Raw genomic sequence first — 26823 nt, forward strand, 5'->3', positions numbered from 1 at the left:
AATTCTGCCAGATCTTTTCTCAGTCTAGTCTGGACTGGACTATCACGCTGCTCTCTCTTCTCCTCACTTAAACATTATTTTCATTCAATTAAAATAAACTTTCCTCACTGCTGCTAACTTTTCCCAGTTAGTTAAGTCATTTGCTTCAAACACCTAGTATTGTTGATTTGCAATACATGTTGTTCCCTACTTTCCATAAAATGTTTAAACATTTTTCAAAGTTAGCCCTTCCTTTCCACTTCCCCCCCTTAATCTACATTTTTGACATGGTTCCAGTTTCTGAAATAGATTAAATTCATATTGGTTCTTGGCATCATAATAACAGCTTTCTCTTTCCTGCCAGAATGTTACATTTACTATAATGGTGCTGTGAACATGACTACATATTAGTTCACAGAACCTTAAAGGGCTGGAGAGGACCTAAGAGACCTAGTCCATCCTCAGTGGGCAGCATGGCCAGCCGTGGATAATTCCCAAAGAGCCAAAGCATGTTAAAACTAACCCACAATGTTAATGGGAGTCAATAGGAAAGAGCACTATATCAGCATGGACATCTGATCTTCCTCAAGCAGTATCCCACCCATCCAGATATGGGTAACTGAAGGTCCCCATTTGAACTTTCCTGGACTCATGTTAGTGTGGGAGACTGGAAAAGGACAATAAGCATGCAGAGATGGTACAGTGTAGTTGCCCTGGGAAAAGGGGTGGTTTCAGAGACCTACCTACACTCTTGTGGGGGTCTGTGGAAAGGGAAGGTAGGACTCTGGGACAGGTGACGTAAGCCTAGAGGTAGGGCTACCCTGCTTGGCTGAAGGCCTGAAGAGAGCATTAATGTAAAAGTACAGAGATCTCTAGACCGCTTTGAGGAAGAAGCATGTTCTATTGGATGTCAGAATCTTGGGCAAAACCCATCAAAGTTCTGGTGTATGCCTAGCATGAAATACATTGGTACATAGTTTGGGGTACTCTTTTCTCCTTTTCTCCCTCCCCTACTCAACCACCTCAGATGCCACAGTGGGCCGGAAAGAACACTTTCCAGTAGAGGCCCTTCCTCAACCTTCTTGCTTCCACCCATCCCTTTCCCCATTACTGGCTGGATGCTGACTTCCCTCAACCCCTGATTTCTCTCCTATGGGAAAGAATCCAGAATCCCAGCTCTGCTTGGACCTTCAGATCCACCTGCCACTTCTCAGTGTTGGTGGGCCCCCTCAGGCCCTGCTATGCTGCAGAGCAAACATGGCATCTCATACTCCTTGGATTTACTGAAGTCACTAGCTACAATCCTTCCTAAAAAGATGAGGTGGATGATCCCCAGGCCTTATCATTTGCCTTACCACTAAGGTCTTTGGGGCCTTACCTGATCAACTGTATCACTAGGCACTGCTATCTGACCTGTGAATGTCTAAAGACCCAGGGGGGTGGGGTGGGGAGGGAGGTTTACCATTACCTGCTACTACCCCCTAAGGACCTCCTGGCCTTTCCATCCTCCCTGTACTAACCCTTCCAATGTCTGCTATCTTCTCCAATTAGAATGAGAGCTCCTTGCAAGTAGGAGCTATTTTATTTTTGCATCCCCAGTGAACATATTGTAGGCACTTAATGCGTTTCACACATTTCTCCATTTTGACTGTAGTTCTAACACTAGCCCATATTCTCTTCTATTTCTATATCCATCATATCTCTGAAAGATCACATACTCAAATCTTTTCTTCTGCTTAGAATCCCAATGGAGGCATTTCTTGGGCTTCCAGCATTCATTTTAAAGAATACGGTTAAAGAACATGCTCCCTTTCCCAATTTGTCAGCTATTTTTGTCACCTTGAATTAACCTTGTGGATCTAGTTTCCTTATCTATAAAATGAGGATGGTGGACTATACAGTCCCTAAGGTCCCTTCAGCTCTAAATCTATGGTCCCATGATTCCTATAGGCTGAGCATATATATTGATCAGCCTCTTCCAATTTTCCCAAAGGTTTTTCCCTTTAAAAAAAAAAACTCTGCTACCACTGAAATCTGGAATTTCACAGCTATAACTTGTCTTTATATCAAAGAAAACAGTACACCTACAACATTCAGATGTTTAGAAACAAGTCATAGGAACAGCTGCCTTGAGCTTTACACTTCCAGGCAAATGCTTACATACTATATGGATGGAAAAAAAAAACACCTAAGATTTTTTTTCAACATTTTTATAAAGGCCTAATTGTAACCACAACTTTCAGAGTCTTACTAAGAATTACAAAATACACCAAGACTTTTGTTTATGATTGGAAGGGTTTGAGATGCCCTTCCCTACTCCTCACTATTTTTCAAAGCCCTACCTGCTGTCTGACACTCGGCTCCAGTCCTAACTCCTCCACACATTTTCTCTGATTAGCCCAGCCCATGGAGATCTCTTTCTCAACTCCTTACAGCCAAGTTTGTACAACTCTGTTTGAAAGCCAGCTCTGCAATGCAATTGATATTTCTTCCACTATTGTTTTGTACTGCTACCTCAATGATTAAGTTACTGTATCTGTGATTACACAAATGTAGGCTGGTACTAAGACAACTGTCTCTTGTTATTTACATTTTCATGTGTCATTTCAAGGATTATAAGCTCCTTGAAGGCAGGGACCATCCCTCCAGCACTCAGTACAGTGCCATGTACCTCACAGATTTTTTTTTTTAAATCAGCAAATTGCCACATAAGACCTGATCTCATTTACCACCACACTTGCCTCAATAGCTGACTTGCTTTACTGGCAATAACTTTGACCCTGCTGTAAGGATCTTTTGCATAATATGAGGCAAGTCAGCCAAAACTTGCCCTTTCCTTCCAGGAAGGATTCAAGTTCTAAGACTGAAACTTTCAGACCTCCAGCCACTTCGGCCCTTCCTGCTTTCTGAATGTTATCACCTCTCACTTTCTTCATTTTCACAGAAGTGATCCTATATAGTTAATCAGTACAACCATGCCATGCTCTACTCTTCAATCCCTTGCCCCCTTACCACACTGCTACTGCCCACACCGTCTGGGTTACCCACTCCCCGCCCCCCCATCTACTTTTTCTTCTCCTTACTCCTGAACAACCATGGCTGGATCTAGTACAGATTTGTTATCTAATCTCAACTGGACCCTCGATGCTCACACTGCAATCGTTTTATTCTTCCCTGGTTGACTATCTTACACCACCTCACTGCGGCTCTGCCAAACCTTATGAATCTTCAATCTCTTATACCACTCTGGCCCCTCTCCCTCTTAGCAAAAAGATGTATTTCCTATTTTGCTAAGAAAATTGGCCAATCACATCGTGAGCTTCCCTCCATTTCCCTCCCTCCCCCACTCTTCACCTCTATCTTCAACCAATTCACCACAAAGCTTTCAAATGATGTTCCTAAAGCATGTCACCCTCTGATCTAAAGGCAGTCAGGGACTACTTACCACGCCCTAGGACAAAATGTAAAGTCCTTAGCTTGGCATTTAAGCCTTTCATGCTTTGGCTCCAGAATGTCTTTCTAGATATACTTCACTTTATTTCCTTTCCTGTACTTTGCTTCCAGATTCTACTCTGCTGACCTCTTAAATCTTCATACTATCTCTGGACTCCAGGACTTTGCATTGCCTGTTCCCCCACACCTGGAAGGCACTCTCATCTCTGCCCCTTAGAATTTTATCTTCCTTCAACACTCATCTCAGGAGCTGTCTCTTGTAGTAAGCCTTTAATACATTTTCCCTCCTCAAACTATTTTTATTTACTTAGGTATACTGTAAACTCCTTAAGAGCAAAAGGACTGTTTCCTTTTCTTCTTAGTGTTCCCATTCCTAACACATAACAGCTATTTAATAAACAAATTGCATTGAAAGTGGTCACCCTCCCTCCATATAAAGATCTTCTTCTCTCCAGTGACTATTTTCTCATTTTTGCCTTTGCAAGCCCAGAACGCTACAAGAGAATTGCATATACATCGTTGGGTGGGAGAGCAATGCTCTCTGAAAGCTCATTTCAATGTCTGATCCAGCTTCGGTAGGAATTATCTATACAATATTGCTGCTTGAATACAAAAAAAGGAACGAAATGCAGGTAACGTTCTTAACAGATGCAAAAAACTTTCATGCATGTGTACAATGCTTCATTTGCAGAAACGATCCTCTTAAACAGCCAAATATAAATTGAGTTCAGTTAGAATCTCAGCTGTGATTACAATGGGCACATTCTAAGCTGCTAAGATGAAAGGAGTCTGTGCTAACCTCATTTGTAGGAAAACTTTATTGTACAGAAAACCCAGCAAAGGTTTCCACCTCTACAAATTTTCCCTTGGTTTAAAATAAAGCACTGCATTAAAAAAAGCAATTTAGACATATATCTTCCCTAGAAAAATCTTGCTAAAACATGTCTAGCAATTTCATTGATTATACAAAGTACTACACTTAGTGTAATTTAAACCACATTTAAACATTCCAACAGGAATCAAATCACACGGGCAGAACCAAGCATTCTGCTTCTATTACATCTATGTACAAACACATGCAAACACATACAACCTTAAGTGCTCTTCAGGCATAACAGTGCGAAACTAATGCCTTCTACTTAAAATGCTTATTAAACTAAATTCGACATATATTAAGCTCTTTGGAATAAAGACATAGTAAGCACAATGTACTTCATGAAGTCCATAAACTCGTAACATGGAATCAGGATCCTGCTTTTTTTGTATTTGCTTGGTCACAAAAGAACATCCCTGCTGGTTCTTTTAATTACTCGGAGTCATAGCCCTGGCCAGTTGAGAAGACAAATAAGTCATAAGTTGGAGTTACACAACCCAGTCGATCCACACTTGGAAAACTATCTAACAGCTAGGCAATCGAACTGATTAGTTCACTACTGCTGGGGGGCCTTCTGGTAGGAGAGAGGCAAAGAATGTTTTGAAGACAAGCCATGCAGTGCTCATAATTGAAGGACTGCCTTGTTGACCTTCCAATAAATCCTGCTGGGGAGGAACTAATCCAGGTTCTCCATTTCCATCAGCATTTTCCTCCTATGAAGTGATAACACATAAAGAAAACCATTAGAATTGACCCTACAATAAAAGCCAGCTATATACTTCCTTCCACATTTAAAGTAGCCTCTGCAGGAAAGGCTTGTTGAGAATTTATGACCTAGAGTTTTCTTCCTGCATTATCACCATAATTGATCTCAAGATGATAATGTTTGATGACAGTGCCCATCAGGAGTATAAAGTCAAAGACCTACAGTTCAATTTTTAATTAAATAATTAGTAAACTACCAAAATGCCAGCTTGCTTAAAGACTGGTTTATTTTAGGTCCTGAATGGCATGCTAATTTGCAAACCTACCTCCCCCTTTTATGAAACTCAAGTGTATGAAAATCCACTATTACATAAATGAATAAAATTAGGAGGTGATCATTCATATTTAAGTAACAAGTTCCCTTTGCCACACATTTAAAATATGATACAAATTAAACAAAAAAAAATCAATTCCCAAAGGTTGTTTTCCCAAAACATATCTATTAATAATGTGAGATATCCATGTATCTGAAATTCTCAAATTAGTAGAATCACTCTATACTATCAGTATCTGTGACATAGTGTGCTATCACGTTGTACAGTTCTTTTGGTGTTGTCTGACTCTGTGACCCCATTTTTGGTTTTGGGTTTTTTTTTGCAAAGATATTGGAGTGGTTTGCCATTTCCTTTTCCAGTTCATTTTACAAATGAGGAAACTGAGACAAATAGGGTTAAATGACTTGTCCAGGGTCACACAACTAGTAAGTGTTTGAGCCCAGATTTGAACTCATGAAGATAATTCTTCCTGATTCTATCCACTGTGCCACATAGCTGCCCTGTATACTTAAAAAGCTCAAAACGAGATATATTTTTACTTATGTAAAAATGCAAATTAACATTTACCAAAAATAAATGATGGTTCTTTTGACATTGTTTTAAATTAGTGACTGGCAATTCATTAAATCATTCATCAAATATTTACTGAGTTCCTCTCCTGCACACATAAAGTAGTATGGCAATAATAACAGCAGCTCATAGTTACATAATACTTTAAGGCTCACAAGGAGTCATGTATACGACAATAATTCCTCCCTCAAGGATAGTTAACAACCTAATGAATAGATAACGGATGTATTAATTTTGAAGAAAACAAGCATTTTGCTTCAAACCAATTATATCTTTCTATATGGTTAAGCTATTGGGAACCCAAGGTTAAGAGGTTTCATGATGTAAAATGTCTTTGCTAGTTACTTATTTGTCTCAATACATGGGATAACATACCTGTAAATTATTGTTTGGGTCTTGATTAATGGCTACTCGAGGAGGCATATTATTTGGGATATGTGGAGCTGGTCTGGGTCTAAATGGAAACCACCCAACGTGATGCCTTAAAAGAAAGAACATTAAAGTAATCTTAGATGAAACGTCTTGTACAAGCATTGAGGCACATTTTGAATTTTTTCCTTCAAAAGAAGGAAACAAGTCAGGCACTATCTTAAAAGATTGAGATCTGACTTTGGTAACCCAAATAGGCAAATTCACAAGTAAGCAAGAAAACTGAGCAAAACAGTCCTTGGGAAGTCCACACTTGACTGAATGAAACACATCACTCTTAAGATACAAACTTGGTCAAGTGGTGGCTTCTAAACTCCTAACAATCACTCAGGAAGGGACTAGCATAGCTTCGTGCTTCTTTAATTGGCACATAGGCAGAGACAACTAATCTTGATAACCAGAGAAGCCAGCACTAATCCCTGTCACTTGGCCAGCTTTGTTGTAAAAAAGTAGACACATAAACATGCTGTTAACTCAAAATTAACAGTCTCTGTATGTTTCAATGTGATTATATTCTTGTAGCCTATAAATGGGCACCTTGTCATAAGAACATAAAAAGTGTTATCAGTTTTATTAGCACATTTAAAGTATTCATATAAAAAATGGAAAATAAAACTGATCTTCACAACCAAGCATATATACATTTCCTCATTGCACACTTGTCTTGTAATAATAGCCTACTCACATTTATAAATTTCCTTAAAGTTAACCAAGTGATTTCTTCATAATACCTCTGTGAGGTAGGCAGTATCAGTATTACTGTCTCCATTTTACAGATGAGGAGACTAAGGCTCAGAAAGGTTAAGAAGCTGCCCATGGGTCAAACAGCTAGCCAGTGTGTTGGAGCCAATGATATGAACCCAAGTCACCTATTCTCAGTCCAGTATTCTTCCTCTCATACAGTCTATGCCTGAGCACCAGAATGATGGACAAAAACATTATTCAATACAGCTCCTAGAAAATTATTGAGACTAGCCTGCAAGGAACAACAACTTCAACTGGTTTAAGTCACTCTGGGTGTGTAGTTTGATGTGTTTTTGTTTGTTTGTTTTTAACATTTTCTATCAGGAAAAGAGAAAATTGTTTACTTACAGGTACATAACAAGTGTGGCACCCATGACCATCAGGAATCTGCTCAGAGAGGAGTAGAAATAGAGGATGCTAAGGAAGACAGAGAATGTAGTTGCTGAATATATCCAATCCAACCAGTCACGATTCATCTCATCATCCTCCTCTAGAAGAGGACCACCTTGTGCATTCATCCTCAAATTCTGATTGGCTCCTGGATTAACGACCACTTGAGCAGCAGCATTCTGATTGCCAGGCTGGTTTTCAGCAGGAAACTGATTGTGAATAGGCGCTGGAGTTGCTGTGGAGACTACAGGTATTTCTTGTGCACTTGGTGATGGTGTGAAGGCCCCTGAAGCAGCAGTAGCTGCTAAACTGAAATTTTAAAAAGAATTTTTAAAATTAAAAAAAAAAAACCCATAGATCATTTTGCCCATAAAGGTCATTCAAACATCTGTTGAATGATGCCAAGAATTTTATAAGAAACACATTTTAATTTTTTTTAATTAACATCTTTACTAATAAGCCACATGTTTACTAATGACCTTGATGTCAATCAAAACAGAAATTAGAGTAGTCTGTTTTGAGACCTGTGTGCATGCACACACTATTTTTTTTTTGGTTAAATCACTGGTTTCAAACTTGAGCCTGTTTTTCAGTGTGGAGGAATCTGATGAAAATGCAATTTGAAAATGTTTAACAAAATACATAAAAATACAATGAAACATAGATAATGTTAATTTGTGGTTTTCTAAGTCATTATGTGGCTGGCAAAGATCATCTCTATTTGAGTTTGACACCACTGATGTACCGCACTTTACATTCATTTGTTTGATTTTCATACAGATAAAGAAATTGAGGCTCCAAAAAGTTAGGTGAATTGCTAATCATGTCAGAAGTAGGATATAAATCTCACTGGGTCTCTCCAGACTTCAAGTCCAACACTCTTCACCCAATGTCATGTGTCCATTTTGACAACCAAATTTTCCCCAGCCTTAAGGGCATTTCATGATAGTGAGGCAGCATAGCATGGCAGATAGGTTAGGATGTGGAGTCCAGGCAGATGAGATGTGATATCAAATCCTGCCCCTGATTCTTACTAGCTGTGTGTCCACAGCAAGTCACAGAACCTCAGGCAACTCTTTAATACTATAAATATTATAGATAGACTGTAATGATCTATGTTGGTAGAAGGAGGTCCCGCAAAGAAAAAAACTACAGGTCTTTGATTTATTAACATTGTGAGGCTACATGCTGCTTTTAGAGATGTCCTAACAATACATTTCAATACTTAATACTGACTGATTAAAAAAGCCATACGAGATCTTGGATTGACTGAAACATTCAAAATATTATCTTTTTCTCACATTACACTAAATACACTCCTCTTACATATATGTCCACATGTATCTCCATATTACAACATAAGATCTTTTTTATAGTCCATCCAAAAACATTCTTCTTTGGAACAAGGCAAAACTTAGATTGACAAAATGAACTCTAAAGACAGTATCACTACATAATTCCATTAATTCTTACTGAGGGGAAGAAATAGGTTGAAAATACTTACTATTGCATGTAATATTGCCTGGCATAAATCTGTTGGAACCAGGAGAGCTGTAGCCAGCCGTAGGTAGTATAGCCTGAAAAGCCTGGACCCACACCTTGGAAGGTTTGTTGAATTGCTTCCATTCTTATTTGGAAATAAAAAAAAGATAATTTAGGTTTTACTTATTATGAATAAATAAAACTAAGGCTTATACTATACCTAGGAGAATTCAAGTTAGATTAAAAAGTCTATCCCAATAACTTACACATAGTAGTATCTACCCACATATTTAAGAGATAGGTGACACAGAAAAAATGAGCATGTTCAGGGAAGGAGATGGATATTCAACGAAATAGGGGACTTCTAAACCTTCCTGATAAATTTTCAACAGAAAATTTGACCTTCAAATACAAGACTCAAGAGAGACATAAAAAGGTAAATGGGACAGAAAGAAACAACATTATTAATAAGGGCAAACTGTTTACCTCCCTACAAGGGAAGATGACTCTTGTAACCCTTAAGAACTGTATTGTTATTATACCATGTTAAAGGGGTATACATAAAGGGGGTGGGTATAAGTTGACTTTGATGTAATGATAAAAAAAAATCTAATCAAATGGGTTAAATGGATCCAAGTAAGTGGATTAATTTGATCTAAGAAAATGTACGGAGAGAAAAGGAAAGGAAGAGACAGACAAGGGTAAATTACATTACAGGAAAAGGCACAAAAATCTATTACAGCAGAAGGAAAGAAGGGAGGGAGATGAGCATTGTTTGAACCTTACTCTCATCAGATTTGGCTCAAGAAGGGAATAGCATGATCAATTAGGTACTAATATTAATAGACTTAATCCTTTCTCAATAATATAAAGATCTAAGACAGCTCCAAAGGCCTCACGATGGAAAATGCTAACCACATCCAAAGAACGAACTATGGAGTTTGAATGCAGATTGAAGTATACTATTTGCTATTTTTTCCTTCTGTTTTGTTTTGTTTCCTCTTTCAGGTGGTTCCTCCTATTGATTCTAATTCTTACTTACAACATCACTAATGTGAAAATATGCTTAATAGGAATGTATATGTATAGAGCCTATATCAGATTGCGTGCCATCTTGGAGAGGAAGAGAAAAATTTAAAACTCAAAAGCTTATGGAAGTGATTGTTGATAAATCAAAATAAATTAATTAAAAAAAAAAAGAAAAACTATGGAATAAAATTTAAAAAAAAAAAAGAAAAAGAAAGAAGTTTATGGGCCTAAACTTTAGGCAAACTGCTCATATGGACAATACATTTAGCATTCAAAATGTTGCCTTAAAAATAATGTAATGATGCATATTTGATTAATAATAATAAAAAAAAGGTCAAAACAATAAAGGGTCATGACATTCTCACCCAAAATATGCAGAGCCCAGGACCAACATAAATTTCTAATATCAGAAATAAGACTGGAACAATAAGTGACAAAAAAATAATAAAAAGAGATAGGTGAATTAATTAAAACTTTAAAATCGAATAAACTGGCAAGAATAAGAGGAAGGAATTGACTACATTATCTTCCAAGGTTCCATCTCTACATAAATCTCTATGTATCATGATTATAGACTATACAAAATTGACATAACAGATTAATTCCTTTCCCACTTCTTTCACCTTTTCATTGTAGAAAACAGAACATCTACCACCAAAAAGTTTCAAATTCACATTTTATCAGTATCTATATTCTAGCTGTGGCAATATTTAATTCTCTTTATACCCACACACACATTTAATAGGCAAAGGCTACTGGAGGGAATCTACGCTTTGTTTCTGATGAATGTTTCTAGAAAGTGATTATTTTTGTTTGTGTTTAAAGCTATCCAGAGAATGACAAAAGAAACTCCACTTCAGCCTTATTAGTGAATGGCAGTCCTCAGCTTAATTCAAATTGAAAGGTAAATGAAAGACCAACACTGAAATTTTTGTCCCCCACCCCCTTCCTACAACAAAAACCTGTCCCCCACAAAAGAGAAAATATAACATTTGAGATTTTCAGGATGATTATTTAACCTTTAGTGGATTGCTCTGCAATTCCATTTGAATCAAAAAGGCCTTCAAGCTTATGTACAGATCTTGCATAAATAATTAACAAAGCACAAAAACCATCCCAAGCCTCCCTACTCTATGTACAGGGCTTGGTCACATGCTTGCCCACCCAGCCATCTTCGAGAGTACAGACAGTGTATTAAAAATCCAAATCATCCCTGTCAAATTGGGTTATACAGTATACGATAATATGAGAAGAACCCTGATATCACTTAAATTTGAAAGAACAAAATAAACTTAACAGAAGAGGTTTTTCACCTAAATGTATGGTAAAATCAGACTTATCCACTGTCAAGAGTAAGTTACTTTTAAAATTGTACTCATTTAACTAGAGAGAAGGACACATCATTTATCCTCTTATACTTTTGTACTCTACAATTTTCCCATTTCAAAGAACTTAAGCATGATATATAACTTTTCACCTTTGCATTAAACTATCACTCCCCAGTGGGATATAGTATGCATCGTATAAATCAGGGTGCCACAGTGGCTTCCCAATATTTCAATCTAGTAATTCATTTTTACCTAAAATATCTTGAAAAATAAACTAGTCAATTTATTTTTCTGAAATTTGGTTTCAGAACAGCATCTAAAGGCAAATTAATCTACAGAAACTACTTTAAGGATAATCTGAAAAGAATAGAACAAATTTTCAGTCTGTTCAAATTATTTCTACACTTAAAGTCAGTAATACATTGAGAGTGGCAAATTAACAGCTCAATTTTCCCCAAAGGCTTAGAAGTAGAAACCCAACTATCAAACAAAGGAAAATGGATAAATGATGAATTGCTGGTAAAAGATCGATACAAATATGTGCGTACCTCATTTCTATGGCAAATGCACTCCTGAAAAGTTATATGTAAATAAAGTATTTGTGAAATATTAGTACCTAGAAAAGATCACTGCAGCAGCTCCTAACTTGGGCAGAAAAAAACCTGCATATTTATTTTCATTAACCTACAACAGAAATTCAGCATTTTCTTCAAGTATGAATATAGGCAATAACATTTACCCATTTTTAACATTCAGATTTATAGTTTTCTTAAATTAGAAACTGTACTTGGTGGTTGTAAAACATCCTCAGTGTTTAAAGTGTACACTTACCTTGAATTATTTTCCCATGTAAGTGGAGAAGGATTATGAAGAACATCCCTTTGCCTTAATCCACTACCTGAGGAGTCTACAGAAGAATGTTGGTCTTGATTCAGTCCAGTAGGCTGCTCACTGGATTCAGAAATCTAAATAATATCAATATGAATACTGGAGGTTTAATTCAGGACAATGTAGCCAATGCAATATTAAGAAATAGAAGGGGCAGTTAGGTGGCACAGTAAATAGAGTTCTGGCCTTGGAGTCAGGAGGACCTGTGTTCAAATCCAGCCTCAGACACTTGTTACTAGCTTTGTGACCCTGGGCAAATCACTTAACCCCAACTGCCTCACCAAAAAGAAAAAAAAAGAGCTTAAAGTGGTCTGGGGTTTTTTCTGATGGGGAGAGGAAGGGCTTGCAAATATAAACTTTTCAATTAATTTTGCCCCACACATAGAAAGGCACCATAATGTTGTAGAAAGAGTACCAGATTTGGAGGCATTAGACACCTTGGGTTTACATTTTGATTCTGACATTACTAGCCATTGGTTCTATATAAATTCAGTCATTTAACCTCTCCGAGCCTCAGTTTCTTAATTTGTAAAAGAAAGGACTTAACAATATTTGTACTCCCTACCTCACTAGGCTGTTAGGAAAAAAGCTTTTGTAAAATAAATTGAGTTTTATCAATTATTAAAGTTTCAATATTTAAAAAAGCTTCTGGAAGTTGTTAAACACAGTACTTTGTCTATGGCTACTAATCAGTTTATACTTTCCTAATGTATGCATTTTTTGGGGTTTCACTCAGTCTAACAGAAGGCCTTAAATTAGATGGTCACAAAAAGTCTTTGAGAATGATGTGGAAAAAACCTTGTACATCTTGTTTCAATTCCTTCAGTTTACAGGTATGAAAACTCAAGTCTATTGGTGAGAACATTTCCTGATGATACAGTGTATCTTTGGTACAACTGTGTAAGATAAATGATAATGCCAAATGAAATTCCAAACAATCTTTCTTGTATTTAACCTACCAAGTTCATCTATACAACACAGACAAAATTCCTAGAATACTGGGGTCTTATGTATTGTTATGCTTTTTAAAAATAAAACTTTGGATAATAATAAAAAACTTAGATTTTTACTTCCAAGAACAATTATTTTTGAAGTGCAAATACAGTGATATCCCTTGGGAAACAATGTTGAATGCCTACTTCTTAGCCTAACATGTTTAAGGGTTCTAAAATCTATAAACATCTTGTTTTTTTGATACCCAACTGAATATTCCATGTTCACATACTAATATCAAGGAAAATAATTTGCTAAAGATATTACAGTCACTCATTTTACCTTCTATCAAAAGTTAACATTATGCCATGTCATACCTTAAAATGGTCTAAATGCAATAAAAATATTATAATATCCCTGCTAGTCCATGAATTTGGTTATGTAAATATACATAGATCAAATCATGTTCTTGTTCATATTAACTGTTTTCTTTCTGGCTGATACCTGTGTATTAATGTTTATATACTTTCACTTTATTTTTAATTTCTATTTTAAAATTTCTAATTTCTGATCCTTTCTCAGAAGAGAGAAAAAAGAACATACTACAACTAAAAAATTGATAATTTGAGAGTTTAAAATTCAATCCCTTTTTTGCTCAGAAGTCTGGGTGACATCTTTCAGAACAATCCTAAAAAACAGACTTACCTTTTCTGGCATTTTTGAAGGATTTCTTATACTGCAAACCAAATGAAGAACATGCCGTTTTTCATGCTAAAATTAAAAAAAAATAAATAAATATAAGATTCTTATAAGCTTAATTGAACTTGGTAAATATTTTGAGTAAATTCAAAAGTTAATGTATAAGTAACATACCTTAGGTAGTATATCTCTGAGATAAAGGTGATCTAACAGCAGCTTTCCTGAATAAATTAATCTCTGGTCCTCTTCTCGCTTATTGAGGGAACAGAAAGGAAATCACTGTTCAGTTTTTAACTGTGGTGGGTCAATTCCCCATATACTTAACAACCTCCTCTACATAAAGGTTTTGGATGTGCTCATTTTCCTCAAGTCTCTCCAGAAAAAAATCCCTCCAAAGGTACTGCTTTAAAATATCCATAAAAATATCAAACTTAGAAAGCATACTCAGCTGACCACCAGATCTCATTGACAACTGATATTTATTAATGCAAAATTCTTTACACCCCTAAAATTCATAGGAAAAAATGGCTTGTCAATTCCTAGTTATGCTACCACTGATAAAGCACAGTTGAATTTGGAACTTGTCCAGGAATTATACAACTTGTACTTTTCATTCAATAAAGCAGAATCTGAATTGGGTTTCTGAGACTATGCTTTTAAACTTGTCTTCACAAAAGCCAGGTACAGAACTATTTATCATTTTACCTCCAAGAAGAAGAAATTTCCAAATGACACAAAAGATTCCTGCAGTTAGTCCACTGAAATGTCAGACAGATAGATAGATAGATAGATATACATATACAAGGACATGTGTCAAACAGATTTTCTTTTCTTGGGGCACCTTTTAGAAGTGGCTTAAATTTACATTGTTTCCTGAACTGGCCTCATTAACATAAATAAATCTTGCTCTTAAATAGCTATCCTTATGTAAAGGTAAGGGGTCATGTAATATTTAACAAAATAAAACACAAGAATTATGAATTATATATAGTATTTAAAATGTAACATTTAATACCTGATGGATTAACCCTCAAAGAAGGAAAATATCTCCCCCAAATTTTAACTAATGAAGATAATACCTTTTCCCTAAAAAGTTGTAATATCCTTAGAAAGGAAATGCAGTAGAGTGGAAATCAGAAAAGATCTTAGTTAAGATCTCATCTTACCAGCTATATATATGACCTGAGTCTCAATTTCCTCATTTGTAAAATAAAAGGATTGGACTAGATGAACTCTATAGTACTTTACCATTCTAAATCCATAGGATCATGATTTTGCATTTTTTATTCTTTCTTCTTATTTGGTATCGATTTTGATATCTGCTCTAACAATTTGGTTGTCTGATTCTAAATAAACCATTAATTTGGAAATGACTCCACTTTAAGGAACCAATTCCTGTTTGTTAAAATATAATTAATTTCATTTTTCTCATAATGCTATTTGGTGCTTGCTCTGTCCAGTGCCTCTTGACTCTCTTCTCACAGAGGTCTGTGAGCCTTTGTTTGAGCTCTTTCTTCTTCCAAAACCATATTTTCCAACTTTTTTTTTTTGCTGTGTCCCAACCTTTGCATTTATACTACTGAGATAATTTAATTTATATGCTGAATTTGGAGGGAGGGAGAACTTTATCAAGTTCATTGAATTTGCTCTACCTTCTCAGCTCCTTCAATAGTGGAGTTACCTTCACGAAGGCCTCTTGTAAATGTTTGTCATGAGCACTGTGATATTAGATAACCAATGCTCTATGAAATGATTTTTTTGTTGTTGTCTTTGGATGAGCACTAAAACCAACTCCATCAGTTCCTTCATTTATTTCTCCAATAAAAGCCATTCTTCTATTTCACTACAACTTCCTTTTTTGTCTTCTGGTTTCATTTTTAAAGAGAATGTCAAGATTAATATGATTCATTTCTAGTGTTCTTCTTTAGTCACTAAATAAGGATTTTCTCTCATTTAAAATATCAGCAGTTACATTAAAACCTATCAATGTTCTAAGAAACTATATTTTTTAGGATTCTTCTTCCCCCACTCCTTTTTTCTGCTCTAGGTATGAAAGTGGGTCTCAGAAAACTGAGAACCATTTTGGATTTTTATATTTACAGTCTACCACGGCCAAAGAATTTTTCATCAAGGAGTCGGCCTTCTGGGGATGAAATGAGTCTCTTGAGTGGCTGAGTTGTGCCAGAAAGCTGACATAATCCATTGCTGGGACTCTCCTCCAAGCCTTTTCTGGCAGAGACTGTCAAGAGGTACTGCTTTGTTGACTAAGCCTTCAAGAACCCAGAGTCACCTAAGCAGTGCAGTAGGAGTTTCAGGCGTTTGTAAACTTGAAAGTTCCATAAATACCAGCTTTGCACAGTGCCTAGCAGAGTATGGCCTATTTAATAAATGCTTGGGGCCTTGCCTTACCTACTATTTACTCCATGTCACTAATTTACACATTTAACAAAATCAAATGTTTTCTTACATTTACAAATGCAAAATGGCAAAACAATAGATTGAACAATAAACCAAACTAAATCTTGAAGGCTGGAAAGAAAGAAACTGCATTAAAGCAAAGTAAAAAATAACTACCCAGATGTTCATAAATTTCAGAAAGTTTTACTTCTTTCTTCTTAATTTTAAATAAAATTGAAGGTATTATACTGTAACAATTTCTAAAAGAAACATTCTGTAATCCTTTTCTGCCACCTTGGTTTTGTTTTTGTTTTTTTTGCTCCCTATAATTAAGAATTATATAATTGGAAGCAAATACTGTTGCCTATTACATAAGGCCACAGTGTAAATAAATGAAGGCTCCAACAACTCACACATGATCACAAGGGGGAGGTAAGGGGTCCAGATAAAAGGAAAGGTTGATAACACACTCAAACAAGAGAAGACACTGCCCTTATAGCACAATTGCCTCTGAAAGAGTTCATCTCAGATAACTTCCCAAACAAGAAAATGCCTCTGTACCAGAAAGAACACTAACTGACCTAGGTACACCGTGACTGGAATAAGAAGCTAAGCCAAGTCTTTCCTAGTGAGGGTAAACACAGGATTGTCACAGTATCAACAACTGAGAAGGATCAAGACAAGTCCGTATTAACACTGAAAAGGATATGGAGGCCTGCCCACTGTTTGTCTATAAATTTGCAGACACAATATGTAACTGATGACACAAAGAACATTAAGAAACTACAATCTTAAAAAAACTATATTGAGGATGCTGGAGAACGTCTAATTCAGCCACCTCTTTTACTGAGACTGAGGTCAGAGAGGGGTGAAGCTCAAGGTCACAGAGTCAGGGGCAGAACTGGAACGAGAAACCCAGGTTTCTTGACTCCCTGCTTCCCCTCCCCCCATCTAGAACTGTTTCCGCCCCGTGGGGGTGGAACAGGGAAAAGAACTGGGCTGGAGAAAGACGGACAAGTGGGCTGAGGCAGATGGGAGGATGCAGAACTAGGGTGGGAGGGAGGGAAAGACTGGGGGGCTCCTGGATGGAGAAGGAAATGGGGAGAGGGGCAGACTCCTGGAGGAGGGGGAACTGGAGGGAAGTGGATGAGAACTGTGGGGGGAGGGGTGGAAGAGGAGTTAAGGGAAGTGGCCTGGAGCGGCAGGACGCCGCAGGGGCGGACAACAAGCAGGAGAGCCGGTGAGAAAACACAGCTCTTGAAGGCGGGGGAACTGTGGAGGAGATAGATGTGGAAGACGGGAGGCCTGGAGGCGGGGAGCGGGGTGATACACAGACAGGAAGGGAGTTAGGGAGCAGCAGAGAGGAGGAAAGGGAATCGGTGGCCAGGCGGGGCGGGGAGTCGGTGACAGATGGACAAGGGGCAGTTGGTGACAAGCGGACGAGAGGGAGGATGAGGGCTGGGGGTTGGGGAGGACGGCGATGGGGAAGGGGACAGCAGGAGCAGGTGACAGCTGCTGGAGACCAGGGGAGAGGCGTAGCCGATCTCTAAGGTCCCCTCCCCTTGGCTCTGATCGCCCCTCGGGAACGGAGCAGAGGCCGGCGGAGGACGCCGGGAAGGGAGCGGGCCACGTCCCCCGCCCTCACCGGTCGCTCGGGGTAGACGCGGCTCAGGTGAGCCTTGAGGCGGCCCACGCTCCAGTTCAGGTCCCCGCTCAGCTCCAGATCCCGGTGCCGCTGGTTGGGGCTCTTCACCAAGAGGATCACGGGCTCGGGCTCCATGTCTTCTGGGTTCCCAAGGCTCGGCTCCGCCCGCAGCGGCCTGACCGCACCAGACGGACTAGAGGGCGGTGCCGCTGCCTGCGCTGCCACCCTCGCCGGGGCCTCAAACAGCCGCAAAGAACGACAGTTTCCTGATGTGGTGCGCGCGACCCCAACCCAGCCGCCTTTTATGGGCAGCCCCTCCCCACTTCTGCTAACGAATGCACTGGATACACTGTGGCTGACGCCTATTGGCTAAAGCCGAGGGTCAGCCCCAACGTGGCCCAATCGGAGCCCGGATCCGCGAATGGGGAAGAGAAGCTAAAGTGCTGAGCATAGCCGTGGACCGAGGAGGGCGGAGCCGAGACGAACTCTGAGGACAGACTGATGCAAGAGCCTGGGGTTGCGTCACCCTGGAGCACCGTGAGGCTTAGGACTGGGACTTGGGGCTCAGGGGCTTTGGGGCGGGCCTTCCTTGAACCTTGGCCCACTAGGCGGCCGAGCTCAGAAGTGACCATGGCCAGTGCCCCGTCCTGCATCCGCAGCCTCGAAATCTTTCTAAATTGTTTCGTCACAATGCACATCCCTGCCCTGCCAGACCCGTGACCGCACACTCCACCCCAGATGGTAACTTTCCCCTTCGTTTGAAATCCCTTCTGTCTGATTTTCGGCAAGTTTCCTCAGATATTCCTAAAGCATTTTTATCTGGATCCCTCTTCGGACACTATTACTTCTTACCTTTTGGTATGTGTTATCTGTGTAGATTGAAGTTAGCTCCTGGTGTCTTCATTATTTTTGTAATCTCAGAGCCTTGCAGTGTTTTACACATAATTGGTGCTTGACAAATTTTTATTACGTCAGATTGAACTTGGTTTAGCCCACGCGCCTTCAAGGGCTAGTGTGTCAGAAAAGACAAAGGGTATGCCTGTTTTAAGAAACCCCAAAGTCATAGAATAGGAGAATTTAGACCTTGAATCTGGGATCTCAGGAATCATCTCATTTCAAAGAGGCAGAAACTGAGAGGTCAAAGAGGGGAAGTAAAGTAGGGTGACCTTGGAGACCCTGGTATTTAGTTGCAAATCCAGCCCTTGCCACTTATGTATTACCTGTGTGACCTCATCAGATAACTCAACCTTCTTGGGCTTCACAGCTTTCTCACCTGTAAAATTAATATGTTGGACTAGACCTCTGAGGTTCTTATGGCAGAATTGTGATTCAAACCCAGGTTCCAAATACCAAGTTCATGTGTGCTTTCCACTAACATCTGAATGGTCTTATCCTAGGAATACCATTTTTTGAAGCAGAGATTCTTAACCTTTTGTATGTGTGTCATGAACCTGCTTGGCCATCTTGTAAACCCTGTGGATCTCTTCTCAGAATCATATTTTTAAATGCATAAAATAAAATACATAAAATTACAGTGGAAATAAATTATATTGAATTACAGTTATCAAAATATTTAAGAAACTTATTCACCATCCTCAGGGTAAAACCAACTGATTTTAAAGATTTCCTGACAAGGTTCTTTCCTCCAAACAGTTGCCCAATTGATATTCCTAAAGCACAGGTCTGAGGATGTTACTCCCTTGCTCAAGACACTTTGGTACAAAATATAGACTCCTCTGTTTGGAGTTAAAGCTCTTCACAAAATGGACACAGTCCACCTTTCTGGCCTTATTTCACTTGACTCCCCATCAAGTGTTCAACATTCCAGTCAAACTGGCCCGTCCTCAACATTCCATCTTTTGATTTAGAGGCTTCGCACAGGCATTTCCACTTGCTTAGAATGCAGTCTTTCCTTACCTCTACCTCTCTGAATCTTTTAACTTCCTTCAAGGCTCAGTTCAAATTCCACCTCCTAAAAGAGACCTTTTGTGATCTCATCCCCAATTAAGTCCACCCCTCCCTTGTTATTTTGTACTTTTAAAAAATCAGACCTGTGATTTTATTGGTATTAAGAAATCTCAGATAAGGAAAGTCTTTCTATTGATACAGATCTGTACCTACTCTATAACTTATTGTCTTCAAAAGTATCAGAGTATCTGATTTGCTGAGGGTGGCAAAGCCAGTGTGGGTTGGAGGTGGCCACTTAACCCAAGACAGGCTGCCTCACTATCCATTCTACCACCCTGTCACTCATTCCTTTGCATTTTGCATTTACTATTCCATCCTTATAAACATTGTTCCTCCCCCTGTCTCACTTAAATATAAGTTCTCTGAGGACAAAGACTTTTGTTTTATCTTTGCATCCCAATAATAGGGCTTTGTTGTTGACCCCATTTGGGTTTTCTTGGCAAAGATACTGGAGTGCTTTGCCATTTCCTTCTCCAGCTCATTTCACAGATGAAAAAACAGTCAGGGTTAAGTGACTTGCCCAGGGTCACACAACTAGTCACTGTGGCCAGATTGGAACTCAGGAAGATGAGTCTCTACCCACCACGCCACCTAGCTGCCCTATAATAGGGCATAATGCCTGGCATTTAATGAATGCTTAGGGAATGACTAAAAAGCTAGAGTCAATGTAGTGTTATGGGTATTTTCTAGAAGTCCTGATATAATCTTCTGGGATAGGAGAGAGGAAAATATTAGGGAAAAATTCATTCATTTCTAGTTACTAAAAATAGTTTCATAATTTTTAGAACTGTGAGGGACCTAGAATTTCATAATAAAGTCTCAAAACCCCGCTAGAAAAAAAAAAAGTGAAATCTCTAGTACATTCAGTCTCCAAAGTTCCAATGTCAGCACATGGTTTTCCAGGAGAATTGATAGCGACTTTATCAATAGAACCAGAGAATGTTGGCAGGAGAATGGATAAAAAGGTAGCAGCAGGAAAGATCAAGGGGCCTAGAATCATAAGGTCATAGGATTTAGAGATGAAAGGAGACTTAGAGATTCTCTATTTCAATTCTTATTGTTATATCAAACTGGGTTTTGATGGCTCAGAGTGAGTATAAATAGCAGTTGTCTCTGTTCTCGCCAGAAATGCTGAGGGTCTTCCCCTCCCAGGTTGATTCTTTTGGGAAGTCAAGCTAGGCCAATTTTTGCCTGTTCTTACCTAGCCTTTAATCACTGAATGGGCTTGCTTCAGACAAACAGGACCTGGGGCCCTAGATTTTTTTGGCAAGAGACTCTAGAAACAAGCCACTCTAGTGCTGGTTGGAGGAAGTGACCTGGGGTTTGGCAGGAAAGAGTTTTCTCTTTTTCCATCAACCTCTGACCATTGGACAATTGTATGAATTTTGAAAGGTCAGAAGATTTGGCTCTGATTGGAGGGCTGGAGGGTGGATTACTAAATTCCTCCCAATGCCTTCCTTTATAGAAAGCAGAAACTGAACTCAGTTCACTCCACTTAGCATCTACTGCCCTGCCTGGCTTCAACTCCATGGAACAAAATGTACCTGTGTCAGGTACCACCATTTCCCTGCCTCCTTTTGTGTGCTGTGTCCCTCTATTAGATTGTAAGCTCCTTGAGGGCAGGAACTGTCTTTCTTTTTATTCTTTATATCGCCAGTGCTTATCACAGTGACTGGCACACAGTAGGTGCTGAATAAATGTTAATTAAATTGGGATTGGATCTCAAGACTCTACCAGAGGACCAGTTCTTCAGGCCCATCATAGAGCTATGTGGAAGGGGCAATTTCATGAGGATTCCTCAAGAGGAGAAAAGCTCTTCAAGTAACCAGGAGCTGTGAGTAACCCTTTGGACACATATATTCTCTAATTTTGAGCTTATACTCCCTAAGCACCTTGCGTGTAGGATGTTGTACCCTGGTTCATGGGAATATTTAGTACAAACTATTCTTACTTTATAATTTTCATAAATATTCATTTCTAAAAGCTAATTAACTCTGGCTCGCTAATTGATAATCACTGGGAACACACTGAATGGGGGCTTATGAGCTACAGTAAAAGAAGACCTTCTCCTCCTCACCCCTCCCACCCCACTTTTGAGTTTCCCTCTGGGGACTTAGTCTGCCAATGTCAATAGAGGTTGGAGGAAGTAGACTTGGAGAGAATGCTACAAATGGATGTGGTTTTATTAAAGGAAATGGCCACTAAAGAAGATGCATTTACATCTGCTTTGCTGCTGCACCCTAAGGACCATTGGGACTTTCCATCTGACTTACAGCTGAAACCTTCCTGTCTGTTTCCCCCAATTAGAATTTGAGGTCCTTGAGAAAAGGGACTGTTTTGCCTTTTCATGTGTACTTCCAGTACTTTATACATAATAAGCTTATTAAATGCTTTTTCATTTATTCATTCATTAGTTTATTTATTCATTCATTCTGAGCTCTTCTAGTCTAGGCCCTTCATCTTACAGCTGAGTGAATTAAGGTCCAGAGAGGTGAAGCAGCCTATTCAATTCACACAGGTAGTAAGTAGCAGCTCTGGGATTAAAATCCAGGTCCTCTCATTCCAAATCTAGTGCTTTCTTCACACCAGTGTGACTTAGATGGGAAGCAGCCAGTATAAATGGTCTTAGACAGCAAGCCAGTGTGGCTAATCAGTTTTAATTTAAATAGGAAGACTGTGTTTTCTTTCTTGGTTTGTAGTAGAATGGAAAGAACACAAAACTGGAAATCAAAAGACTTTGATTTTAGCCCATTTCTAATATAGTTCCTCCCTGTGTTATCTTGGGTAAGTCACTTACCATCTCTGAGTCAGAGTTTCCTCATCTGCAAAATGAGAAACATGAAGCAAAATGGTGTAATGGATAGAACACTGGATTTGGGGGTCAGGGAGTCCTGGATTCAAATCCTGCTTCAGATAATTACTCACTGTATGACCTTGGGTAAATCACTTTACTTCTCTGGATCTGTTTCCTCATCTTTAAAATGAGGGAATATGAACTCGATGACTTCTTAAGCTTCATTCCTCCACATCTGTGATCCTATGAACGTCAACATGATTCAGAAACCACAAATGCTTGTGCTATCCTATATTATAGGGTTGTTGTAAGAAAATTGTTTTATGAACATTAAAGCTATAGAGAGGTGAGGTTTTTGGGGGGGGGAAGAGAGAGAGAGAGAGAGAGAGAGAGAGAGAGAGAGAGAGAGAATGAGAGAAAGAATGAGAATGAATATGGGGCCTGAAGTCTTTTTTTTTTTTTGTGAGGCAATTGGGTTAAGTGACTTGCCCAGAGTCACATAGCTAGTGAGTATGGATGAAGTCTTAAAAGGCAAATTCCTCAAGGGCATTGATGGTGTGTCTTCTCTGTGTTCTATAAAGAACCCAATAAGAAAGGATCAATAGTCTGGATGCCTTTTTGCATTATTTGGTTGGGGGTTTTTTTGTTTTTTGTTTTTTTGCTAGGCAATGGGGTGAAGTGACTTGCTCAGGATCACACAGCTAGTAAGTGTCAAGTGTCTAAGGTCAATTTGAACTCAGGTCTTCCTGAATCTAGGGCTGGTGCTCTATCCACTGTGCCACCTAGCTGCCCCCCCCAAGATCTTACCTTCTGCAGTGAAGACAAAACATACACCAACAAGTAAGTATAAATGAATATAAACAGAGAAAGAATTTCCATAACAACACACTAGGAGAGCACTAAGGAAGCCTTCAGGTAGGAAGTGGTACTTGTGCAGATTTTTGAAAGTAGCCAAGAATTCTGCCTGGGAGATAATAGGTTTATGGCTTTAGTGACAGAAGAAGCTTTAAAGGTTACCTAGTCTAACTCCCTCATTTTTGTCATTGTTGTTCAGTTGTTTCAGTCATGACTGACTCTTCATGATTCCATTTGGGGTTTTCTTCACAGAAAACTGGATGGTTTGCCATTTCCTTCTCCAGTTCATAGTACAGATGAAGAAACTGAGGCAAACAGGGTTAAGTGACTTGCCTGGGATCACACAGCTAGTAACTGTCTGAAGCCAGATTTGAACTCAGGAAGAGGCCTGACTCTAGGCCTAGCACTCTATCTACTGTACCACTTAGGTGCTTCCAACTAACTTATCCAAGGTGATTTAGATAGTAAGTTGGAAAGCCCTGAATTGGAAATCAGATCTTCTGAATCCCAATGATGTGCTTTTTCTACACAAATACTGAATTAGTGGAATTGCTAGTTGAAACAGTATGAAATAAGTCTAGAAAGTGAGAGTGGAGTAAGATTGGATATTCCCTCTTCCCTTCTATCTTTTGGAAATCCTGCCTTTCTTTGGGGACCAGCTCAGGTGCCACCCCCAGTAGGAAGTTGTTTCCGATTCCCCTAGTAGTTAGTACTCCCTCCAGGGGCCTCTAAGTTCAACCCAAACCTCCAGAAAGGTCCTTTTCACAGCATACGCACCAAGGGGCAGTCATTGCCCTTGAAGTATCCCGTTGCTTTCATGGCCAGCTCTAATTGTTATATCGTTGGCCCAACTTGGACTTCTACTCCTTGATTCTTGCAACATGACCCTCTAGGATGCTGTAAGATATGATAGCAAGAAAGAAGTCTTGCCTAAACTTTGAATCACCCTGTATTAACTAGGACAGTGCTCTGCACCAGTAGGTGCTTAATAAATGTTGAATTAAACCAACTCTTTGCTCTCTTTTCTAAATCTCTTTTCTATATCTTTCCTTTGATCTTTCCCTGGGAGTGGGGTTATGCCTTCTAGGCTCCCAGAAGGTGTGTGTCTACACCAGTATCTTGCGGCCCCTCCCACCCATCAGAGCCATTAACACAATGAGTCATTAGTTGTTGTGTCCTATTTTAGGTCCATAGGATCATACACTGAAAGCTTATCTTATAGATGAGGAAATAGAGACCCAGAGAGCTCAAGTCCAAGGAGAGCCAAGGTCAAGATTGGACTCCCAGTCTTGTGACTCCAAATCTAGTGCCCTTTCCAGTGTACCATGCTGCCTCCCAAAAGGAAGTGGTAAGCCACTCTATGAGTGTATGTAGGCTCAGTGCATGACCAAAAATGACTTGCCCATGAGAAGTAGCCTAAAAAAAATCGTTGAAGATTAGAATGCGGACTGGATTTAGAATTAGAAGACCTTGTGTGTACCTTAGGTGTGGGCCTTGGAACCTCTGTTTTCTTCTCTGTAAAAAACAAGGGGTAGAATTGATGACTTCTAAGGTTACTTCTAGCTCTGTATCTAAGGTCCTATATGTGAATGAAAAAAGCCAGTCATGCAGCAAGATTGAAGGAGAACCTATGGACAAAGTGTGGCACTGTTATATAGAAATCAATCAGTCAATAAGCATTTATTAAGCACCTATTATGTGCCAAGTAATGTTAAAAAACAAAACAGAACTCTTAAAGGAAGGGCACAGGGTAAATCCTCTATGGAAGATTTATGAAACGACATGGACAAAAGTCACATAGGATAAGAAGGCCAGGGTAGGTTGAAATTTGTTCTAGTGGAGGGAGTGCTTACACCCATGAAGATATGGGTGTAGAGAAATATCAAAATGAATCTTTAGTTTACAAAGTCCAACTTTGATGCTTCATCAAAGTATGATGGTAACCCTAGATTCTTGAAGACTATGACAACAGAGGGGTCAGCTCTGGCAGGCTCTACCATGCTAGAAAGGCTTAGATCGGAGCAAGTCCTAGTAACAAATTATATTAGCTTTCTGAGGATCCACTGAGCCAAGGGAAGAAAGGCTCACCCTCAATTATTAAGCGTGTATTTTTTTTCTTCTCTCCAATGCTTGGTGGGGAGCACAGTGCTGAGGAATGACCTGCTGGACCCCAGCTTATTAACAGATCACCCAGGCAGCCATCACTGAGGTGTCTCTTCCTAAATGCAAAGGAGTGACTCATCTATCAGCTATACTGTGTTTGAAAGTTAAGATTGGTGGGGTAGCCCACTCTCCCACCAGAAGCTGCTAGGGCAGTGAATGGAGTGCTGGGCCTGGAGTCAGGAAGACTTGAGTTCAAATCCATTCTCAGACACTTACTAGTTCTGTGACCTTGGACAAGTCACCTTACCTCTGTTAGCCTCAGTTTTCTCAACTGCAGAATGGGGATAATGAGAGTACCTACCTTGTAGCATTGTTATGATAATCAAATGAAATAACATTTATAAAGTGATTAGAAAAGTGCCTGGCACCTAATAGGCATTATAGAAATTTGTATTCCATTCCCTAGGAACCAAGAGGGAGTCAGGAAGACCAGAGTTCAAATCCAGTCTCGGACACATAACACTTACTAGCTGTGTGAACCTGGGCAAGTCACTTAACCCCCATTGCCCACCTGAAAAAAAAAACAAAAAAAAAGAGAAAGTAAGTCTTGCTATGAGAATATAACAATAACTGCCAAACCTCCCTTCCCATTTTGTGAAATTAAGCTACAAACATATTGAGGGAGTTCTTAATGAAGGTATAAGAAGGTTTTTGCTAACTATTGTCCATGGCAGCCCACATCTTTACAGCTGACCGAAAGGTGCAAAGAATACAAGATATTTGTTGTTTCTGTATTTATTATTTCTTGACTACAAAAAAGCATTTGATATGTTAGAGTAATATGTAACCTAAAAGGCTGTCGTCTAATAAAATCTTCTAGGTGTCTGTCAAAAGCATGCAAGGTTCTTTGAAAACAAAAACAGGCATAACTTTGTTCAGAGTCATCTGATCATTCACACCTGGGTGACCTTTAGTAAGTTACCTCACCTTTCTGGACTTCACAGGAGTTTGGATTAGATGACCTCTAATCTTCCAGCTTTGCATCTATGATCTTATGATCTTATTAATATTAACTGAGACATGAAACAGGGTGGTGTATGCTGACCAAAAGCATTTTTCACAGTCATGGAGATACTATAGCATGGAGTCCAAATGGAAGAAGATTCTTTTCAGTGAGCAAGGCCCTCCTGATGCTTCTATGTATAGATGACATTATGCAGATT

At 39.1% G+C, this 26823-nt stretch overlaps 1 protein-coding gene across 1 annotated transcript; it reads right to left on the minus strand.

Annotated features, from left to right (window-relative positions):
• Nucleotides 1–4232: 4232 nt before the first annotated feature.
• HERPUD1 (homocysteine inducible ER protein with ubiquitin like domain 1) lies at nucleotides 4233–18249 on the minus strand. Its single transcript, XM_020965774.2, has 8 exons — nucleotides 17881–18249; nucleotides 14013–14090; nucleotides 13845–13910; nucleotides 12150–12283; nucleotides 8984–9106; nucleotides 7438–7788; nucleotides 6292–6397; nucleotides 4233–5019 (listed from the first exon to the last, which is right to left on the minus strand). Exons 1-8 carry the CDS (start codon nucleotides 18013–18015, stop codon nucleotides 4855–4857), a joined length of 1158 nt encoding a protein of 385 aa, XP_020821433.1. The 5' UTR covers nucleotides 18016–18249; the 3' UTR covers nucleotides 4233–4854.
• Between the last annotated feature and the right edge of the window lie 8574 nt (nucleotides 18250–26823).

Source organism: Phascolarctos cinereus, unplaced genomic scaffold (assembly GCF_003287225.1).
Source record: "Phascolarctos cinereus isolate Bilbo 61053 unplaced genomic scaffold, phaCin_HiC Scaffold_2;HRSCAF=192, whole genome shotgun sequence".
Taxonomy (NCBI): Eukaryota; Metazoa; Chordata; class Mammalia; order Diprotodontia; family Phascolarctidae; genus Phascolarctos; species Phascolarctos cinereus.

What these genes read in the sequence shown, in the direction of transcription:
- HERPUD1 (XM_020965774.2), bottom strand. Translation starts at nt 18,015, where the DNA reads ATGGAGCCCGAGCCCGTGATCCTCTTGGTGAAGAGCCCCAACCAGCGG. An exon ending in ACATGGGAAAATAATTCAAG is followed by an intron (nt 9,107 to 12,149) that starts GTAAGTGTACAC and finishes TTTCCAAATAAG; the next exon opens with AATGGAAGCAATTCAACAAA. An exon ending in GCCACACTTGTTATGTACCT is followed by an intron (nt 6,398 to 7,437) that starts GTAAGTAAACAA and finishes CTTTCTTTTAAG; the next exon opens with GCATCACGTTGGGTGGTTTC.